This window comes from Falco peregrinus, chromosome 5, assembly GCF_023634155.1.
Source record: "Falco peregrinus isolate bFalPer1 chromosome 5, bFalPer1.pri, whole genome shotgun sequence".
Classification (NCBI taxonomy): Eukaryota; Metazoa; Chordata; class Aves; order Falconiformes; family Falconidae; genus Falco; species Falco peregrinus.
This window is the reverse complement of record NC_073725.1, coordinates 58554497-58571985: the sequence shown is the minus strand read 5'-3', so window position 1 is coordinate 58571985 and position 17489 is coordinate 58554497. Positions and strand designations below refer to the sequence as shown.

The window sequence follows — 17489 nt, the reverse complement described above, 5'->3', positions numbered from 1 at the left end:
TCTGCTAACTGTCCTTCCAGTCCTGCCTCGCTGCCTGCTATATTTCCAACTAACAAGGATAAATTCCAGAATAGTCCACAGACTGCTAGTCGGCACGCTCGCTTGGGATCTGTAGGTTTGCAGCAGGACTTGAAGCACAGGTTTCCCTTTCGCGGGCTAAGCTTTCTTATGCTACTCTGTTCTGCATTGGGCAGACATGACCAGAGGCCTCTACAAGCCCTCTTTGAAACAAAACCCAATCAAAACAAACATTACTATTTTCAGGACAGAATTCAAGGGTCCGACTTTCAGGTGAACGAATACATCAGCCTCGCATCAGGCAAAGATACAGAAAAGCTCAAAAATACCCCCTCCCTTTTCAAAAAGCAATCTTTGCATTAAGTCATGGGACAGAAAGATAATTTACTTTCTACCGTAGGTCTCTTACACACTAAAAATATTATATAAAAAAGGTACAAAATAATTACACATCCAACAGCAGACGCTTAATCCAAAATTATATACTTACCTTCAAGACATCCCAGTATGCCACATTATTATTTGTGTCTTTGGTTAATATGTGTCTCTTGTCGTTAAGAATGTGGCACTGAATAATACTAGCACCGCCTAGCAAACAAAAAGAGTTAAGGTCACTACAGTGTTGGTTGTTGGTTTTTTTCCTAATATTACATTAAATTAAACTGTATAACATGACACATGTGATTGTTCTTTGGTTTCACTATTTTATATAAGACTTGGATATCACCAAGGTTTGAACAATATTTTAAATGTAGCTAACACTAGATAGGTGATAACCACATTGTCTTTGTTTTGGTTTGGTTGAAATCATAGTATCAGGCACCCAAAAACTTGAGCTAGTTGTAAACATCTACCATTTCTGGTAATGATAACAGATTTTATAAGGCAGTCTGAAAAACAGCTGTTTACCTTTTATAACTTGGTCAGGCTGTGTACACAGGGGTGGTATAGGGTTGCTACAATCATTATCATAATCTCCAGATGCTCTAAAATTATGAATTCCCTTCAAAGTCTAAAGAAAGAAATAAAATAATGACACATTCATAATAATCTATAAACTGCTTCTATCTGTAACAACGCTTAGTTCATGCTGCTATTTGTTAACCGTCCAGTTCAGAGGAAGATAATTTATTTCTAAAAGCAGCATAAATAGACAGCAATTCAAAGCTTAATGTCTTTTGATCAGTTTCAATATTAGCGTATTATTTTTTTAAAGAAAGCTTATAGATCATAGCAAGTCACAGTCAAGTTGCAAACAACAGTCCAACAGCTCCCAAACCAAGAGTGCAAACACCACGACTGCTTAATTGAATTCACAGAGTGTAAAATACATCACTTACCCATTTATTCACAGAGGATTTAGTTGTTGCAACCCAAAGTGCTGGAGGAGGATCAGCTGATCTGTCAAGTTCCATCTAAACAAAGAAACCACAAATACTTTCAGGCATGTTTAACTTAATTTTCCTTTATTCAATTAATATTTGCTTGTGTAGACCTGCTCCCATACTTGAATGTATCTCAGAAACAGCACTACTTTCAGTTTACTAAAGAATACGAAGTTTAAATGAAAACTAACTAAGCTGTGATTTTTGAAACTCCAGAGAAATTATTTCAAATATTCAACAAATAGATTCTGGACATGGGCAACAGTAGATGCAACGTATCTAAACAAGCAGTATATAAGGTTGCTTCTAGCATGACACAATCTTGTCTGACAGTTTGATAAATACAGTATTTTCTGAATTACCCTGTATTCAGATACTTCACATCATTACAAAGAGAACGTAAAAAGTTCTGTACTAATGAAAAAGCAGACTGTTATGCATTTGGCTTTGCTGTTACATTTCTTGGACAATAACGAATCACTGTAGCAAAGATCTTAGAGACCCCTTCTGATCTTTGTACAGCTGATCATAGCTGTCATTTTCCATTTTGAACTGAAAAGTCTGATTCTGACTTTCTCAAAAATACAGTTAATATATCCAGGATTTTATCTGAACACACTAAACCAAAGTTCACTCACAAGGAAAGCCAGATTGCTTAGATACTGGTATCTGTTTCAATTGCTCACTGCCTTTACACCTACGTGTTTCTAGGTCACATCATCTACAGTTGGACAGTAAAAAAAAAAATTATCAAAAAAGCAGTTCTTCAAAAGACTCAGACATGTGCACGCAATTTTCTCCCATTAAGAAAACATCATGCTTAGGTGTTCAAAAACCCCACAAATTTCACTCCTGGTTCCTGTGAGTATGCAACATATTCTAAGATAACCCTCTGTGTATCTATTGCTGCTAAGAAACATCCATTTTTTTGTCCTTTTGTCTTGACAATGCCAGCTTAGTTTCTTAAAACTGTACTAGAGACTGGTAAAAACAACTTTTCATGTCTGAAGCATATTCAATTTCAGTAATATTTGAATTTGCATATTTAAGTAGCTGCCAGGAATTTATCTTCTTCAGACAATAAAGTTTCAGACATAATTTAGGAGACAAAGCCAATATACTGAAGATGTGGTGTAATAAACACTTGTTACCCAAGACACGTTCTTCTATCAACTTATACCTCAAGCCACTATTTCATCAGACAACATGCAATACAATTACACTTTTAGACTGCGAGGGTGACTGAGAACTGGAACAGGTTGCCCAGAAAAGTGGCAAAGTCTCTGTTCTTGGAGATATTCAAAAGCCACCTGGACCAGGTCCTGGACAATCGGCTCTAGGTAGCCCTGCTTGAGCGGGGAGTGGGTGGGCCAGATGACCTCCAGAGGTCACTTCCAACCTCAACCATTCTGTGATTCTTTGAATTAAACTCAATTACCTTAAGCACTGGTGCCTTTTCTTCACAGATAAGCACACGGATGTCAGGATTTCGTAAATCTGTACAATAAATCTTCCTGTCTCTTCCTCCTGAATAAACATGAGTGAAGGCTTCATTGACTTGCAGAGCCCAAACCCCTTCATCATGGACTCGATATGTGGCTATACATCTCTGCTGCCCAAGGGACCACAGGCGGATAGTTCCATCAGAGCTGCCTGAAAGACACTGAGCAACAACCATCATAATTAAATACCCGCTTGATTTAAGTCTTTAAAAATATTTTTTTCCATAGAGAACTTTCACAATTCCAATACGACAGTGCTAAATGAAGACTATCAGTTAACAACTCTAGCCACAATTTCCAGACATTTTATGTAAACCATCCCCTCCATACCTAGATGGACCTGTAATAACATAGAGCTTTCACACACCAGCCTCCCTCTTTTAATCACTAAATATCTGTAAAATACTTGTTAAGCTACCTTCGGTAATCTATGTATAAAAGAAATATATTGAAAAAGACTAAGGACATTTCTGCATTCTGTAAAATGTCTTAGTCTCGAGTTAAAGCACATACCTGGGTGCCATCTCTGTTCAACAACAAAGCTTTTACATTGTCCGTGTGCCCTTTGAGTTTCATTAATTTTGCACAAGTTCGCGGATCCCACACCCTTAGAACCTACATAAATAGACATTGGATAACTGGCATTAACATTGTTCTTCCCAAGAATGCATTTTCTTTACAGAAAATTAAGCCTTTCTGAATAAACTGACCCTTATTCCAAGCACACAGACATCCACCACCAAAAACATACCTCATCAGAACAAGACAGACAGAACTACGTCTTATGCAGCTCTAGTAATCAGATATGATTTTCTTTGCTTGGTTTTAATGTCATTTGTTCTGACTTTTTCTGTCTTCTTAAGAAATCAAGGAATGGAAGTGACTGGGAACAGGATAGTGTGATGTGGGTAAAAAAAAAAAAATGATTCTGAGACTCTTCTCAGGCATTTTGCTCATGTATCCTATTTTCATTTTTATATTGACTTGAAAATAAAATTCTCTCAAGGTAAGATTAGGTAAAAATACCCCAACTTGCAGGGGACTTTAGGGTGTTTCATCTTCCTTTACAACAAACAGCATGGGCTATCTCTTGGTAACACTTGAACTTCATGAGTTCATTTCCCACCTCCTGTAGGGGACTTACAAATCGCTGGCACCACTTCTTTCTTACCTGTGGCAACTGCTTCAGTTTTTATAATCATCCGAGTAACACACCCTCAAAGTCAGAGCTCTTGTGGTGAAACGTAATGATGTCTGATAGAGAGAGGGTTACACAAGATGTTCCAATTGTGTCTTCTGTGTATTAAAGCTATACGGATATATACACATCTTCAGACTGAGGTAGGTATTTGTATCCTACACTTACATTCCCACTTAAAATTGTCTACCCTCACTATTAAAAACACAAAACCCACAACACTGAACATGAATAAAACAGTCTCTTCATATGAATCTTTAAACTGAAGTGGAATGAGCCTTACCAGACTTTTACTTACCTTTTCAGTGGACCCTGATACAATAACTGTTCCCATTTGATTCATTGCAAGGCTGTAGATAGAGTCTTTGTTCCCACTCAGGGAAGAAGCTATTGCAAAATAAAATTTTCATTTTCAATTTTAATGCTGTCATTTGAAAAACACCTATATTCACTCAAAACCTGTATTTTAGGGTATTTTAATACCCTTTGACCCATGAAAATAGTGCCACTCTACCCCATATATAGAGTTGCTTTAAAAAAAAAAGAAAGACTATAGACAGCATACTGGTAGAAAAAACCCATCCCAGTTGTTAACCTACCGCTGCATAAAAACAAAGTAACCCCTCAGACTTCGGGTCATTTCAATCTCAGTGACCTTTAGGCATTCATTGCCAGGACCATCAAGGTACTCTTGCTCTTCTCAACTATTCTATTAGAGAATGATCCAACCTAAACAATTCTATATCTTATAACACAGAGCATTTGGATTTAAGTGCAGAGATTTTTTTTTCAAGACAAGTAGCAGTAAAATTCTATGTTATATATTAAAGGCTCTTCTCTTAGTTCAGCAGAGATGCATCACTGAAGTTACACTGCAGTGCTGAAATGTGTTACTTGGGCACGGATGCTACCTCTGAGTTTGTGAAAACCATATGGCAATTCCTTAGCATCACAACTACCATCAGAGTTGAGGAATTCTGTGCCTTCTAGCCTAATCTACTTTTGGAGAGATTAAAGTACCAATCCCTCAACAAGGAAAAGCAAATGAAACAGACACAGCAAATGAAAATCATCTATTTAGAGAGCACCATTAGGCATTTCGTCAAGCCCCCAAACCATACAATCAGCATGCCAAGAAGGCTGAGGAGAGCAACAAGCTGTACCGCTAGCAAAAATGTGAAACTTTATATAACGATTTATGTATATTATGGAAATAAGTTTCTAACACACAAACATTTTGTCACAGTGGAAGAATTATGCAGCTTTACTTCAGAGTCCTCTTAACCACTAGCTATTGCTATCCAAATGTAAACTTTCAAATGAAATCTATTATTTATAGCCAAAATAAAGGGACAGTCTTCCACTGTCTTCAGAGGATAGTTGAAGGCAAAAAGCAGAACTGAAAGTCTTGAAGGTTAGCACACTGTTCAACAACCATAATCTATGAAGGGATAATTTGCAGTTATCACAAGCTGGAGATCAGGAATGGAAGAGAGAGCCTTCAGTGTACAGAGGCAAAATTTATGCCAGAACAAAAGCAAAGCTTAACTCCACCCTCTTCTGGAAGGGGCTACCTCTCAAAAGCAAAATCTCTCCACTTAATTTAAATTTATGTCTATGCTGACTGAAAGACTCTAAAAATAGGCTTCCTTTTACTGCTGGCTTGTGTACGTCGCTTCCATGTAATCGGACAGGAAACTATTGTACAAGAACAATCTTCATTTGCACTCTGAAAAAATCAATATTGTTTGAAAGGACTGAGGAAAAGCAGCTTTAAGGACACATACTGTGTTCTTCCCAATAGAAATATTATTAGTTGGGAGCACCAGAAAGGAAAACTTCCCCTTCCTCCCTCTTATGAAGCATTACTGTTCTAACTCTAGAAATGCAAACTTATTTCTGTCATCTCAGAGGTAATGTCTCCACTTCCATTTGGTATGGGGCTCAAAACAAGCATCAGCTCCTCAGTAGTCCCCGTCTCCCATTTATGATTCACTTGAATCATTTAGGTTCTGTATCACTATTGTGGTATTAAAAAAAAATTTTCCCCCACAACAGAGTCTTCCTTCAAGCCAGCAAATAAATTCTTCCTTAAAAAACAATCCCTGTTCAACCAGACAGCGTAATTTAGAGTTATCAGCAAAGTTTGGTGATGAAATAATTCTACTTTCAGTGAAAGAAAACTTCTGGGAAATATAAGGTAAATCTAGCTATATGCAGCCATGTGCCATCTCAATACTATTATCATAGAATCACAGAATGGTTTGGGTCAGAAGGGAACTCGAAAAATCATCTAATTCCTAACACCCTGCTGTGGGCAGGGACACAACAGTGCAACACAGCTCACTGGAAGCCATCTCTGTTCTGAAGGCTACAGAGATAAGGCCATACTTGAATTAAAAAGTCCAGTAGACAGAACAAATACAAAACTGACAGTTCTGCCCACCAGATGCATCCTTGGTTCTAGAAGATACCAAATCCATAAAATTAACACCCCCTTCAGAATTAGCCAAAACAGAAAGCCACACCAAAACAACTACATGCCTGCCTCTTATTTACAGAATCACATGTTCCTGAAATTTCTTAAAAGTATGTCATGCCAGCTCCAAATTTCAGTCTTGCAGATTTTTCTTGAGTCACTCCTAACCTATGAATGAGGAAGCACGTAGTCTTATTTAGAAAATTCAAGTATGGCCGTGTAGCAAGACAGTATGTTCTTTCCCAATGCGTACACCTGAGACTCTGCTACTGTTTAAACATATATCAAACACTAATATAAACCAAAAAAGATCAGTCACTTTGAACACTGTTTTTGCAACCTACCTACAATCAGCAACACACACTGTGGTCAAACTAGACCTCTTTTTGAAAAAATATACTGTAAAATAGCCAATACAAACCAGGATGCTGATGACCCAGATTTATATTATTCACTTGAGCAATCAAATCTAACTGAAGATTGGTGTCATGCTTTCCAGAAGAGAAACTTAACCAGCTCTATCCTGTCTGTTCTAAGAAAGCAGTGTTGGAATTGCTCTATGGGAAAAGAACTCATAATATACCATAATGCCTTTACTGGGACAGAGAAGCACGACAGATGACTTCCTAAAAGATGATAACATTAAGGATTAACCCTGATAAGTAGTTTCCACTTGCCTTCTAATATTGAGTTAGATCCCACTAGTATGCTACCCTTACATGTAAATTAGTGCTTAGTATTATTTTGCATGGTTTTTAATCTAATATATCTAGTAACTTTATTCTTCTGACAGATAGATTTGATAAGTGTATGAAGACCTGCTTTAGGAGTCACACTGCATTTTTTTTTTCAGCATCTGTATAGACAAAAAAAGAAGCCCAATTATAATACACAGAAACTGCACTGACAACTAACCTAAGGAAAAATTTCTGTAACAGGTAAGTTGAGGAGCAAAAAGCTCCTTGAGCTAAAGCTCTGTCAAGTTTCAGAGAATACCTGCACACTATATTTCAGGAGAAAATGTTCAAAGAGACCTGTCCTTTATTCTAAATGCCATGACTGTTGGCTGCTCTAGATTTTCAGCTATTATATAATGCAACAAATGGACTGATTACACACTAATACCACCTTAAAAACTTGCACATTTTTTATGTACATTCAGAAACTGTACCTATAGTTTTAAATTGATTTCACAGATTATGCTACTCAATAAAATGCATTGAATTTGCCTCCTCTCCCTTGGTACCTACTTGTTACGGTGTTGTTTGAGGCAGTCAGTGCTGTTAGAGTATTTACATCCCAGAGGAATATCTGTCTGTCCAGCCCGGCAGATGCTACCAGCTCTTTATCTTTTGCATATGCTAAGGCTTTCACATAATCCTACAATAAAGTAAATATAACACTAATCAACAGTATTATCTATTTGAAGTCTAGTTCTTAATATTTAAAAGACTGTCAGTGATAACACACAGTATTTATAGATAATGTTTTTCACCTTATGCGTCCTTAGTGTTGACATGCAAAATCCCTTATGTGCATTCCACACTTTAACAGTAGTATCCGAAGAAGCAGATATCACTAAATTGGAAAAATAAAGAGTAAACATTAATGGCTTGTATATTACTTTAGAGCATATTGGTACTACTCTAATTTGCTTTTCAAAAGATTAAAGGAATCCTTTATATACACATTTAAATTTTCATTAAAATATCTGCTCACACTATTCATCAAATTTACAATACACATCACAAATTAATTTTACATGCTAAGAAAAGATGTAAATAATTAAAGCAGCGGACAATATACTTTTATACCCAATTTCTGAATACTGTAGTTTTCAAACATTTAAGTACTTACACGTTTTCCCATTGCAGCAGAGCACAATATCATTTACCCAATCTGTGTGATGTTCCATAGATGCTATATAAGGGTCTTGCTGCAAATTAAAAAAAAAAAGTTTGTAAGATCTCATCACAAATAGAAAAGATTGTGACTATCAGATCCTGTTGTGGTATTTTCTTTAACCTTCAAATGGATCACAAATTGCCTAAAGCAGAGTTGCTTGAAGTCACTATCCCAGAATCTTTTTGTGAAATAACTCTATAGCTATGCAAGATATCACAGTATGAGCAATATCAAAATGATCTTATCGTAATAATTGGCAGCTGTTAAAAAACAGTATTAGATGCCCACCCGTAGGCAGCTTACTAGCATGGTAACTTGGAAAAAAGTAGGTTTAGACATAGGAATCCTCTCATTACCTACCTTGTGCTGATTGACACTCCATATCCTTATAATAGAGTCTCGACCTGCTGTGAAGAGTCTATTTAATGCTGGATCCAGCTGAAGTGCATTTACCCCATTTCGGTTATACTTCTCCACTTCATCTCTAATCACATAAGAAACCTAAAATACATTTACACAAATCCAATTACGGTATGAAGATATTGACTTGGCCATAAAATCCTAACAACTAATGTCATCTCTGTAAGGTAGAAAAGGTAGAAAATATTAAGAGCTTTATAAGCATTAAAGAAGTCTGTCAGTTTGAGAGTTACCTGTACCACCCCAATTACTCCTCCCCCATGAAAATGGGGAAGAATCACAGAGAAGGTATCAGCAGTGCTAGAACTGGAGCCCAAAAATAATTTAATCACTACAACTCCAGCTTCGACCCAGGGTGTCCTTAGTTCAGTTCCCGGCTCTGCACAGATATTCTGGGTGATCTCAAACACACCGAGTTTGAGTCTCACTTCCTAAGTAGGTTTCGTAGTTTCTATAGCTGGGATGACAGTACTTCCCAGACTCACAAGGGAGAGGATATGGTGACTGAGGACTACAAAGCATTGAAAGACTGCAAATAGAAATTCCAGCTATTTCAGATGTCACTATTATTTTGAGACCAATTTTTTAAGAACTACCTACTTTCTAATATAATAAGAAGCAAAAATATTTACTGCTCTTTCAGAAAAATTATTCCTTTAGTTTCTTTTCCTTCTATGTTTGACAGTACTGCACGTACAGATTATTTCATTCTTTTGTTCAGAAACACTAAATGGAGATTTAAGGAGACATACTGCAAAGGCTGCAGCACTCTCCATTATTACTGTTCAGTAAACACAGTTACACTGTGCTGCATCTCTCCTGATCACAGGGTTTACACAGGGTTTTTGCATTAGTATGAGGAAAGCCCACACAGAGAACAGCAAAGGAAGCTGCCAGCTATGCCTCTTCCCAGATTCTGTAAAACATGATAAGAACAAGGTAAAATTTTAGGCTTGGTATAATCCAATCTGCCCACAGCACGAATCGCTTGGATACGTAAGTACCAGTGTTTTGAAAATGCTTTCAAGGAGTAGTCTTGGGCTAGAGATCTGAAAGCAATTTTTCACTCCAATAACTACATTATAGCAGTATAAAGAAAATGTTTTCCAGATCAGATCTCAGTTACACAAAATAAAAACAACAAATTAAACAAAATGTTTAGCAGTCCTTATCGTTGAAGAAACATTTTACAGCATCTCAGATTCTATATCACAAGAACCGACAGGTCCATTTGGTGAATGTGAGCAACACTTCAACTGAATTATGCCGTCCTAGTGGAGCACAGTAAGAGAACTGATGCTTCTAGAAAGCACACATCCAGTCCTGTTTTCTGTTTTAGAAACAGCTGCCACAGCTCTACAGACCAACACTGGAGGATCAAAATTAAAACCCTCCTAATAAAATAAGAGCCTTCTGCTTAATACTCTCCATTACCAATCCACAAGTTCTTTACTACGTTTATTATGTTATGCCCCAATGCTCTTAAAGCACTTCTTGCTCATTATCTTTGTTAGCCACTCACAGTCCTTGCAGTTCTTCCTCCCAGTTTCAGATTGTGTCTTACTTTCCAGCACTCTTGGCTTCTCTCACCCATTCCAAACTCATCCATAATATTCTTGCTATCCATGCTCAAGTCTCCACCTACACACAGCTTCAAAGATGTTACTGAGAGAAGACACCATCAAACACACATAACTGTTATGTTAAAACACTTCCAATACCTGAGGTTTTGGGTTGGGTGGGATTTTTTTTGTGGTGCAGAGAGCAAGATGTATGTGCAGCTCCTCACCTTGGCTTGATCATATCATGTCTACATTGCTAGAAGACCCGCACACACTACTTGAGTAAAGGAATGTTACAAAGTCAAGGTTCAGTGTGATACAAAACACAAGGTAAAGGGATGGCCATCAAAGTCACACTGCTTTCAAACTCCTTGAATAGAACCAATGAAAATACTCAGGTGAAAATACTAAATGTGAGCAGGTAAGACAAAAAGGAATTCTAAATCTATAGGTCAGTGGATGAAATTTGATTTTAGTTACTAGGGAGAACAATCTCTTCCTGAAATAGTGTCAGACAAGGTCAGCAGAGGCCCTTCAGCTCTTGCTTCTCCAAACTGCAGGATATTTTTAAAGAAATCTTCAATTTTGGGGTTTGTTCTTCTTCTGTCAGTCACCTCCCATATTTATTATATTTCCCATATATTATATTATATATAATATAGAGCTTTTTACTCCACTCATAAATAAGACTGTCAAGCTATATTAGTCACCAGAGCATTTTAAGGAGCTTTTGCTCATAATCATGTTACTTTTTTAATTTAGAGGAGTTCAAATGAAGAGCCATAAATAATAATTTTAAAAATGCAAAAAAGCAAATGCTGTCTTACTCTAGTAAATAAGGTACTTTTCACGTATGATTTATATTTTCATAGGACTACAGAATCAGCATCATATTTCTACTCTAATCCTCACAGAATTAGTCGCTTCATAATATCTTAAAATGTAATGGATAAAATATTTTCTTGCTAAATATTGTTCTTCAACAGAAACTAGCAGCAAAAAAAGCTCACAGAGATTATATGTAGTAAATTAATTTTCGCTTCTTTCTAGAATGGAATTTGCATAACTTACATTTCCATCTAGAAGACCTTGAAACTGTGGCTTTCGGCTCAACTGGGCGCTGTTCCTCCATCATTCAAAGACATGACTGGGGAAAAACTGACAACATTTTCCCACTACCACCAGTAATGAAATATTCAAATGAAGGCCAAATTTAATTTGCCCTTTATTCCTTTTAATAACTTCCATACATGAATTTAGTCAAACATCTCTTGGCAAGTACTGTTTACATTTTAAGAGAACTGAGAAAAAGAGAGGAATTATATTGTTTCAGGGTTAATGAGTCTCTGGTAGATCTAAGAGCGTTCTTACTATTCCATTTTCTTGTGCATGTAAATACATGACTGCTTTGATGGAAAAAAAGATGACAAAACAACAAAGCTTGACACTTACAAAATTATCTAGCAGTGAATGCTACTGTTCATAGAATTCAACCAGTTACTTTTGTCTTTCCTCAGACTTATAATTCTACAAAGTTTTATTTTTCATCCACAGAAGGAATAGTATGCCTTTCCTGATAAAATGCCTTAACATTTAAGATACAAGAGTAAGAAGAAAAGAAATCTCTACTGTATAACGAATTGGTAATGATAATTTTCTGCACATCATGGGAAGAAACTGTGACAGCCATTTTTCAACAACAAAGGTGATTCTAATCCAATTAAACATCAATTAACCATGTGCTCCATAATCCTTTTTTTTATTATTATTATTTTATTTCCAATACTAAAACCACAAGTGGAGAAAATTAAAATGAAAGAAAATTACTTTGTGATTAGCAAGTTTACTGGATACCACACCAACATTTCAAATGAATACTGCTATTTAAGCAGCTAGGTAAGGAAAAGACAAACCACTTTTCATGAAGAGAATATGAACTGAAAAAGACGACTATGGCACAAAAACAGACTCTCCAACTCTTATTGGAGGCCTAATGACATTCCAGTAACTGTCAGTTTCTTACATTGTATATATTTAATACATTTATTTTCTCACCCAAACAAAAAACACTTTAAGTGGTCCACTCTTGCAAACCAGCCACTCAGACTGAAATACATATATATTAAAAAAACTAGAACAAGACACACAGAATATGTGGCTGAACTAAAAATAACCTCACAAGACATTTGCTGTACACCACATCTTTTAGAGAGGTATAACACCAGAAGCATCCAGGCTTGTATTCAAATGCATTACTTATATATTAACACAGAGGGACAAATCAAGGGTTCCACAAAACTGTTGAAAGGGCATTGAAATGCCTCTCAACACAGGGAACTTAAAATGGACCAATAAAATCAACAGCAACTTAATTTAAAAGATCTGTCACTTGTGTACGAGTGATGGACAGCAGGCAAGTTCACTAAACCAAGTATTTCACCAAAATGAACAGAAGAAGATTGCTGATAATCCACATGTGGCTCTCCATTATAATCTTATTTTGGGGGAGAAAATGTTTTTTGTTTGCTTGGTTTTTTTACATGTGAGTGTCACTGATCATAGTAGTGTAAGAACTATTAGTAAATATAGTAACTATACAAACAAATATAAAAATATGAAGTATATGTTCAAGTATGTGTGTACACACATACACCTAAACAACGCAAAAGCAACAGGCTTTTGGCTGAGAATAAATTTCCGTGATCAAATTAAACTCTGACCCACAGCATACACGTATTTATCACTCTAGATAAGGTATTGTATTCTGCCTGGAAAAGACTGTGAAGGTCACAAGGAAGTTACGACTCTAAGCACCAACTGGCATTCACTTCAAAGAGGGAAGACTGAGCATGTTACTGTTTTGTTGGTTGTGTTGATTCACAACGTCAGATGCAAACCACAAAGATAATAATGACTATGATATAGATCATAGTCACTTTATTGCCATGATGGTCTGGGAAGGGCAAGATTTGTGGGATATTAAATATTTTAATAATGACCAAGGCCTTTTACATTTATACTGCTGTAGCTTTTATAAACTCCCATAATGAATAAGAACCTTTCACTGCAGCAGTGCACAAACATTACAAGTTGGTGAACACTCCTTATAAAGAATTTATGGGATTCAGTACCCTAAGTGGACCAGGACTAAAAATTTTAATGACTAAGAGCCCCAGAGATAAAGCTATTGTCAACAGATACATTGTAGATGCTGTAAGAAATTCACTTGGCTTTGTGTGCTGAAATGTATTTCCCTCATGAATAAGTATATCTGCTGATGTGAAATCCTGTTACCCTTGTACACTAGACATTTGTAACAGATGTTGTCTTAATAGATGGGTAGAATCTGCTTTTAAAAATACCACCTCACCACCATTGTGGAAGAAACAATGAACAGCCAAGTTCTGACAGCGCTTGTTCCTTGTTTGTAAAATTTCAAAGACACAAATACTATTGTGAGCAATTAAAAAAAATGGTACTTCTCAAAATCACTCCAAGGATTCTATGAGATCTGACATGAATTGCATCAAAAAAGTGAGAGAAGCAGCAGTCAACCACCAAGAAAAAAACTTCTGCCTTAGTATCTTGATAGTGCAGATATATCCCCTAAAATAAGTTTAAATTAAGAACATATTGATATTTGAATTTTTTATCAGGTGCTCCAGGCCCTACAATAAAAGCAATGGAAAGCATTAAAAAGTTTGTTTTATCCTTTTACAGTTGAATCAACTTACTAGCTATTCATTTGCTTATGTATTATGTATGAAATATATACAATTTATAAACAAAAATTAGATATTTGTTATAAAATACAAAAATTAGACAGATATAAAAATCTAGTAAGTGACTGCAAACAAAATCTAGTGTGCTTTTAATAAATGGTACTATTAACAAAATCAGTAGCTGAAATATTTTCTAAATGTAAAGGCTTTTTGTTCCACCACTTTATACTTGCTGTCATAATGCAGTGTTAGTGCACAAACATGACAAAGCCAGTGGAAAAAGATCTTATTCTGTACAAGACTTAAAGACAAAAAAAGTTTAAAATCCGTCAGTAATTTTGTAAGAAAGATGGTGATCCAAATCATTTTTGGCAAAATTCCCATGTTCTGAGTGAGGGGGCGAATATATTCTGGCCAGGCAGCAAGTCTGGGAGAGCAGATACAGCGCAGCCCCTCAAGAGCAGCTACTTTAAGCCACCTGCTGAAAACTGGCTTCATCTTACCTTAATTCACAGTAACATATCGGAAAGCTACAGCATATGGCCAAATGTTCCTCACCACACAGCAGTATCTGACACACCTTTGCATCCCCATTCCCTTCCCAAAACAGACAACCTCACTACTGCAGCCTTCAGACGGGCATAGGTAAGCTTAAGAAACACCAACAGCTTGCCACTAGACATTTCAAATGCCTGACTTACATTTAAATAATTAAACTTCTTCCCTTTTTTTATGCATGGAATTTATTTTGAGGCCTAAACCATCTATCTGATTAAACCCTTACAAACATACAATTATATGCAGAAGCACCTTAACCTGACTATTTTGGATAGTTCTCCATACCAGTAAAACAGGTGCATCCAAGATAATAACAGTTCTGTTTTCCATAAACTTCAGTCAGCTCTCCTGCCATGTAAGGAATCAAGGTCCTCCATGCCCGAGAGGTATTTTTTTAAAAAGCTTCTTCTCCTAGCCTCATAGCTTTGAGAGAAATTTCTCCACCCACCCCACCCCCCCAAAAGCTTCATGTAGCAGCACCCTAAATGCTCAGCCATTGGGAAGCAAAATAAATCACTAGTGGTTTTAACTTTCCATTAGCGGCTGACAGATAAAACAGCCATTTAGAATTCCAATACATGAACAAAATCCAGGCCCTAGCCAAACAGGTGAAATAGTATGAGTGCAAGAAAATACCTAGCTTCTACTCAAGGTTTAGATATGCTTATACTATAACCAAAGCTGTTCTCTACAGACTTAGAATGTACAGGCTGAGACACAGACCATTGCAGCAGTAAGTGAAGTAAAAAAAAACAAACCCAAAACAAAAACAAAGATCATGTAACACAATGGAAGTGGAAAAGACAACATCATTAACCAGCACAAAACCACCTGTAAAAACAAACTTTTGAGCTAAGTAATGTTTGGAAAAGGAATGTAGCAGTAAAAAAGGAAACAATGTACTCTTTGATGCATGTTGCTGTCAGGGAAATGATACTTCATGAATAAAAAGGACTACATCAAAGAAAAATGTAGTTATGATAAAATCCCCCTCCTTAGGAGAGCAACCTGCAAAAACTTGTTTATGGCACAGGCAATGAAGTCAATAAAGGGATATTAAATTTTGGATTCTTTGTATTTTAAAGAGTGTCAGAGGTTTTTTTTGGTAGGGCAAAGGAATTCTTAATACAGTACTGCTTGAGAGCTTACCTTAACCATGAAACCCACTAAAGGCTACAAAGAAATGCACGTTTCCTCTGCGTGATAAAATGCAAAAAACAGGTTCAAAACCTGAACCAACCTCTGTTTGGAAGGATACTAGTCCTATTACAGGGTTAATCAGTATTTCTTTTGCTCACAGTGGATAGATACAGCCAAAACTTGCGCTTGCCACTAGAGGTAGGCAAGCCATGCACGTTGATAAAGCATTAAATCTTTCCCACAGTGAAACCTGTAAAAATGTGCTGGTACTATCACAAAGAAGAACAAAAATTTGAGGACCATAATAAAACCACTGCATGACTTTTACTGGTAAAGACTCTTGACTTCGTACATGCATTTCAATAATTCCAATCTCCGCCAAGGCCACAAGCGCGTACTCATAGCTACATATGAGCCCACACCACGAAGCGTGATGGTCTCTCAGGTGAGCTGCGAAGGTTTACACCCACCAGACGGTCCAGGCCACGGCCTTCCCGTGAGGAACCCTGACCGGAGCTGGACGGGGCAGGCGGGCGGGGTGGCTCAGCGCTGCCTCCTCCGGTCTGGGGAGCCCGGCCCCGCTCGGCAGAGAGCAGCCCCTCTTCCCCCCGGGCGGCGGAGCCAAGGGCAGCCACTCGCTCCGCCACAGGTGTTAGCGGCGGTGGGCAGCGCCACCCGGGGTGCGCGGGGTGTCTCCCCGGCACCTCAGTGCTGTTGGGAAAGGGAAGGCGGCGACCGTGTTGCCATAGAAACCCCCAACACCTGCCCCCACCCCAGCCGAGAGCAGCCGTTGCCACAGCGCCCCTGAGCCGGGAGGCAGCGTCCCTGAGAAGAGCCCACCCTGGCCCGGCGCCCTCCCGCCGCGCCCCGCCACCCCCGCCCGCTGACCCCACCCCCGCCACCGCCCCTCTCCCGGGCCGCGCTCCGCCTCGCCGCCGCTACCCGTCCTCCTCCTGCCGGGCCGCGCCACGGTCCAGCCCTGCCGGAGCCCCGCCGCGCCCCCCCCGCAGCCCCCCCCGGGCCCTATTTCGCCCTCACCTGCACTTTCCGCCGCCCCGCCGTGTTCTGCCGATGATGGGCCGCCATCTTGCATGTTGACACTCTGATGTCATTTCCGAGGAGGGCAAGCCGGCCCGGAAGTCCCTCCCCCTTCCCGCTGCGAGCCCGCGCAGCGAGGCGGGGCGGGGACCGTCACAGTCCGGGGCGTTGCCAGGACAACGGCCGGAGGGGGCGGGGCGAGCGCTTCCGCCTTGTGCTTGCTCTCCGCCATGTTGTCGGCAGGGCGGGTTGCCAGTAGGCTTCCCACTGAAGGGCTGTGGCTGTCTCCTTGTCTGCATTACAGCTCACGGGTGTCCTTGCAGTACCTCGAGGGCTGTGTTGTCCCGCGGGAGGCCCCAGACCCGCGGGGTGAGGCCGCTCTGGAGGGCTCCGCGAAGGGCTGAGGCGTTCCCGTAAGGCTGGTGCTGCGCGCCAGCGCTGAGACGCCCCAGCTCGAAGGCTGTGAGGTGCTGGAGGCAGTGCTTCTGAGGGGCTGGGGGCTTTACATACGCCCTTTAGGGTGTCCAAGTTCACCACCGTTATTTTATGAGCCTGTGGTGGG

General features: G+C 38.8%; 1 protein-coding gene across 1 annotated transcript in view; it reads right to left on the bottom strand.

The window, feature by feature from the left end:
• Window positions 1–17017, bottom strand: part of WDR48 (WD repeat domain 48) — a 28694-nt gene extending 11677 nt beyond the window's left edge. The window contains exons 1-11 of the mRNA XM_005240955.4: window positions 16928–17017; window positions 8848–8988; window positions 8440–8518; window positions 8078–8160; window positions 7833–7962; window positions 4402–4490; window positions 3419–3520; window positions 2842–3066; window positions 1359–1433; window positions 928–1030; window positions 509–606 (exon numbers count right to left, since the gene is read on the bottom strand). Of these exons, the coding sequence (XP_005241012.1) occupies window positions 509–606; window positions 928–1030; window positions 1359–1433; window positions 2842–3066; window positions 3419–3520; window positions 4402–4490; window positions 7833–7962; window positions 8078–8160; window positions 8440–8518; window positions 8848–8988; window positions 16928–16975 (1173 nt within the window). The 5' untranslated portion in view covers window positions 16976–17017. The remainder of the gene's footprint in view (window positions 1–508; window positions 607–927; window positions 1031–1358; window positions 1434–2841; window positions 3067–3418; window positions 3521–4401; window positions 4491–7832; window positions 7963–8077; window positions 8161–8439; window positions 8519–8847; window positions 8989–16927) is intronic.
• Between the last annotated feature and the right edge of the window lie 472 nt (window positions 17018–17489).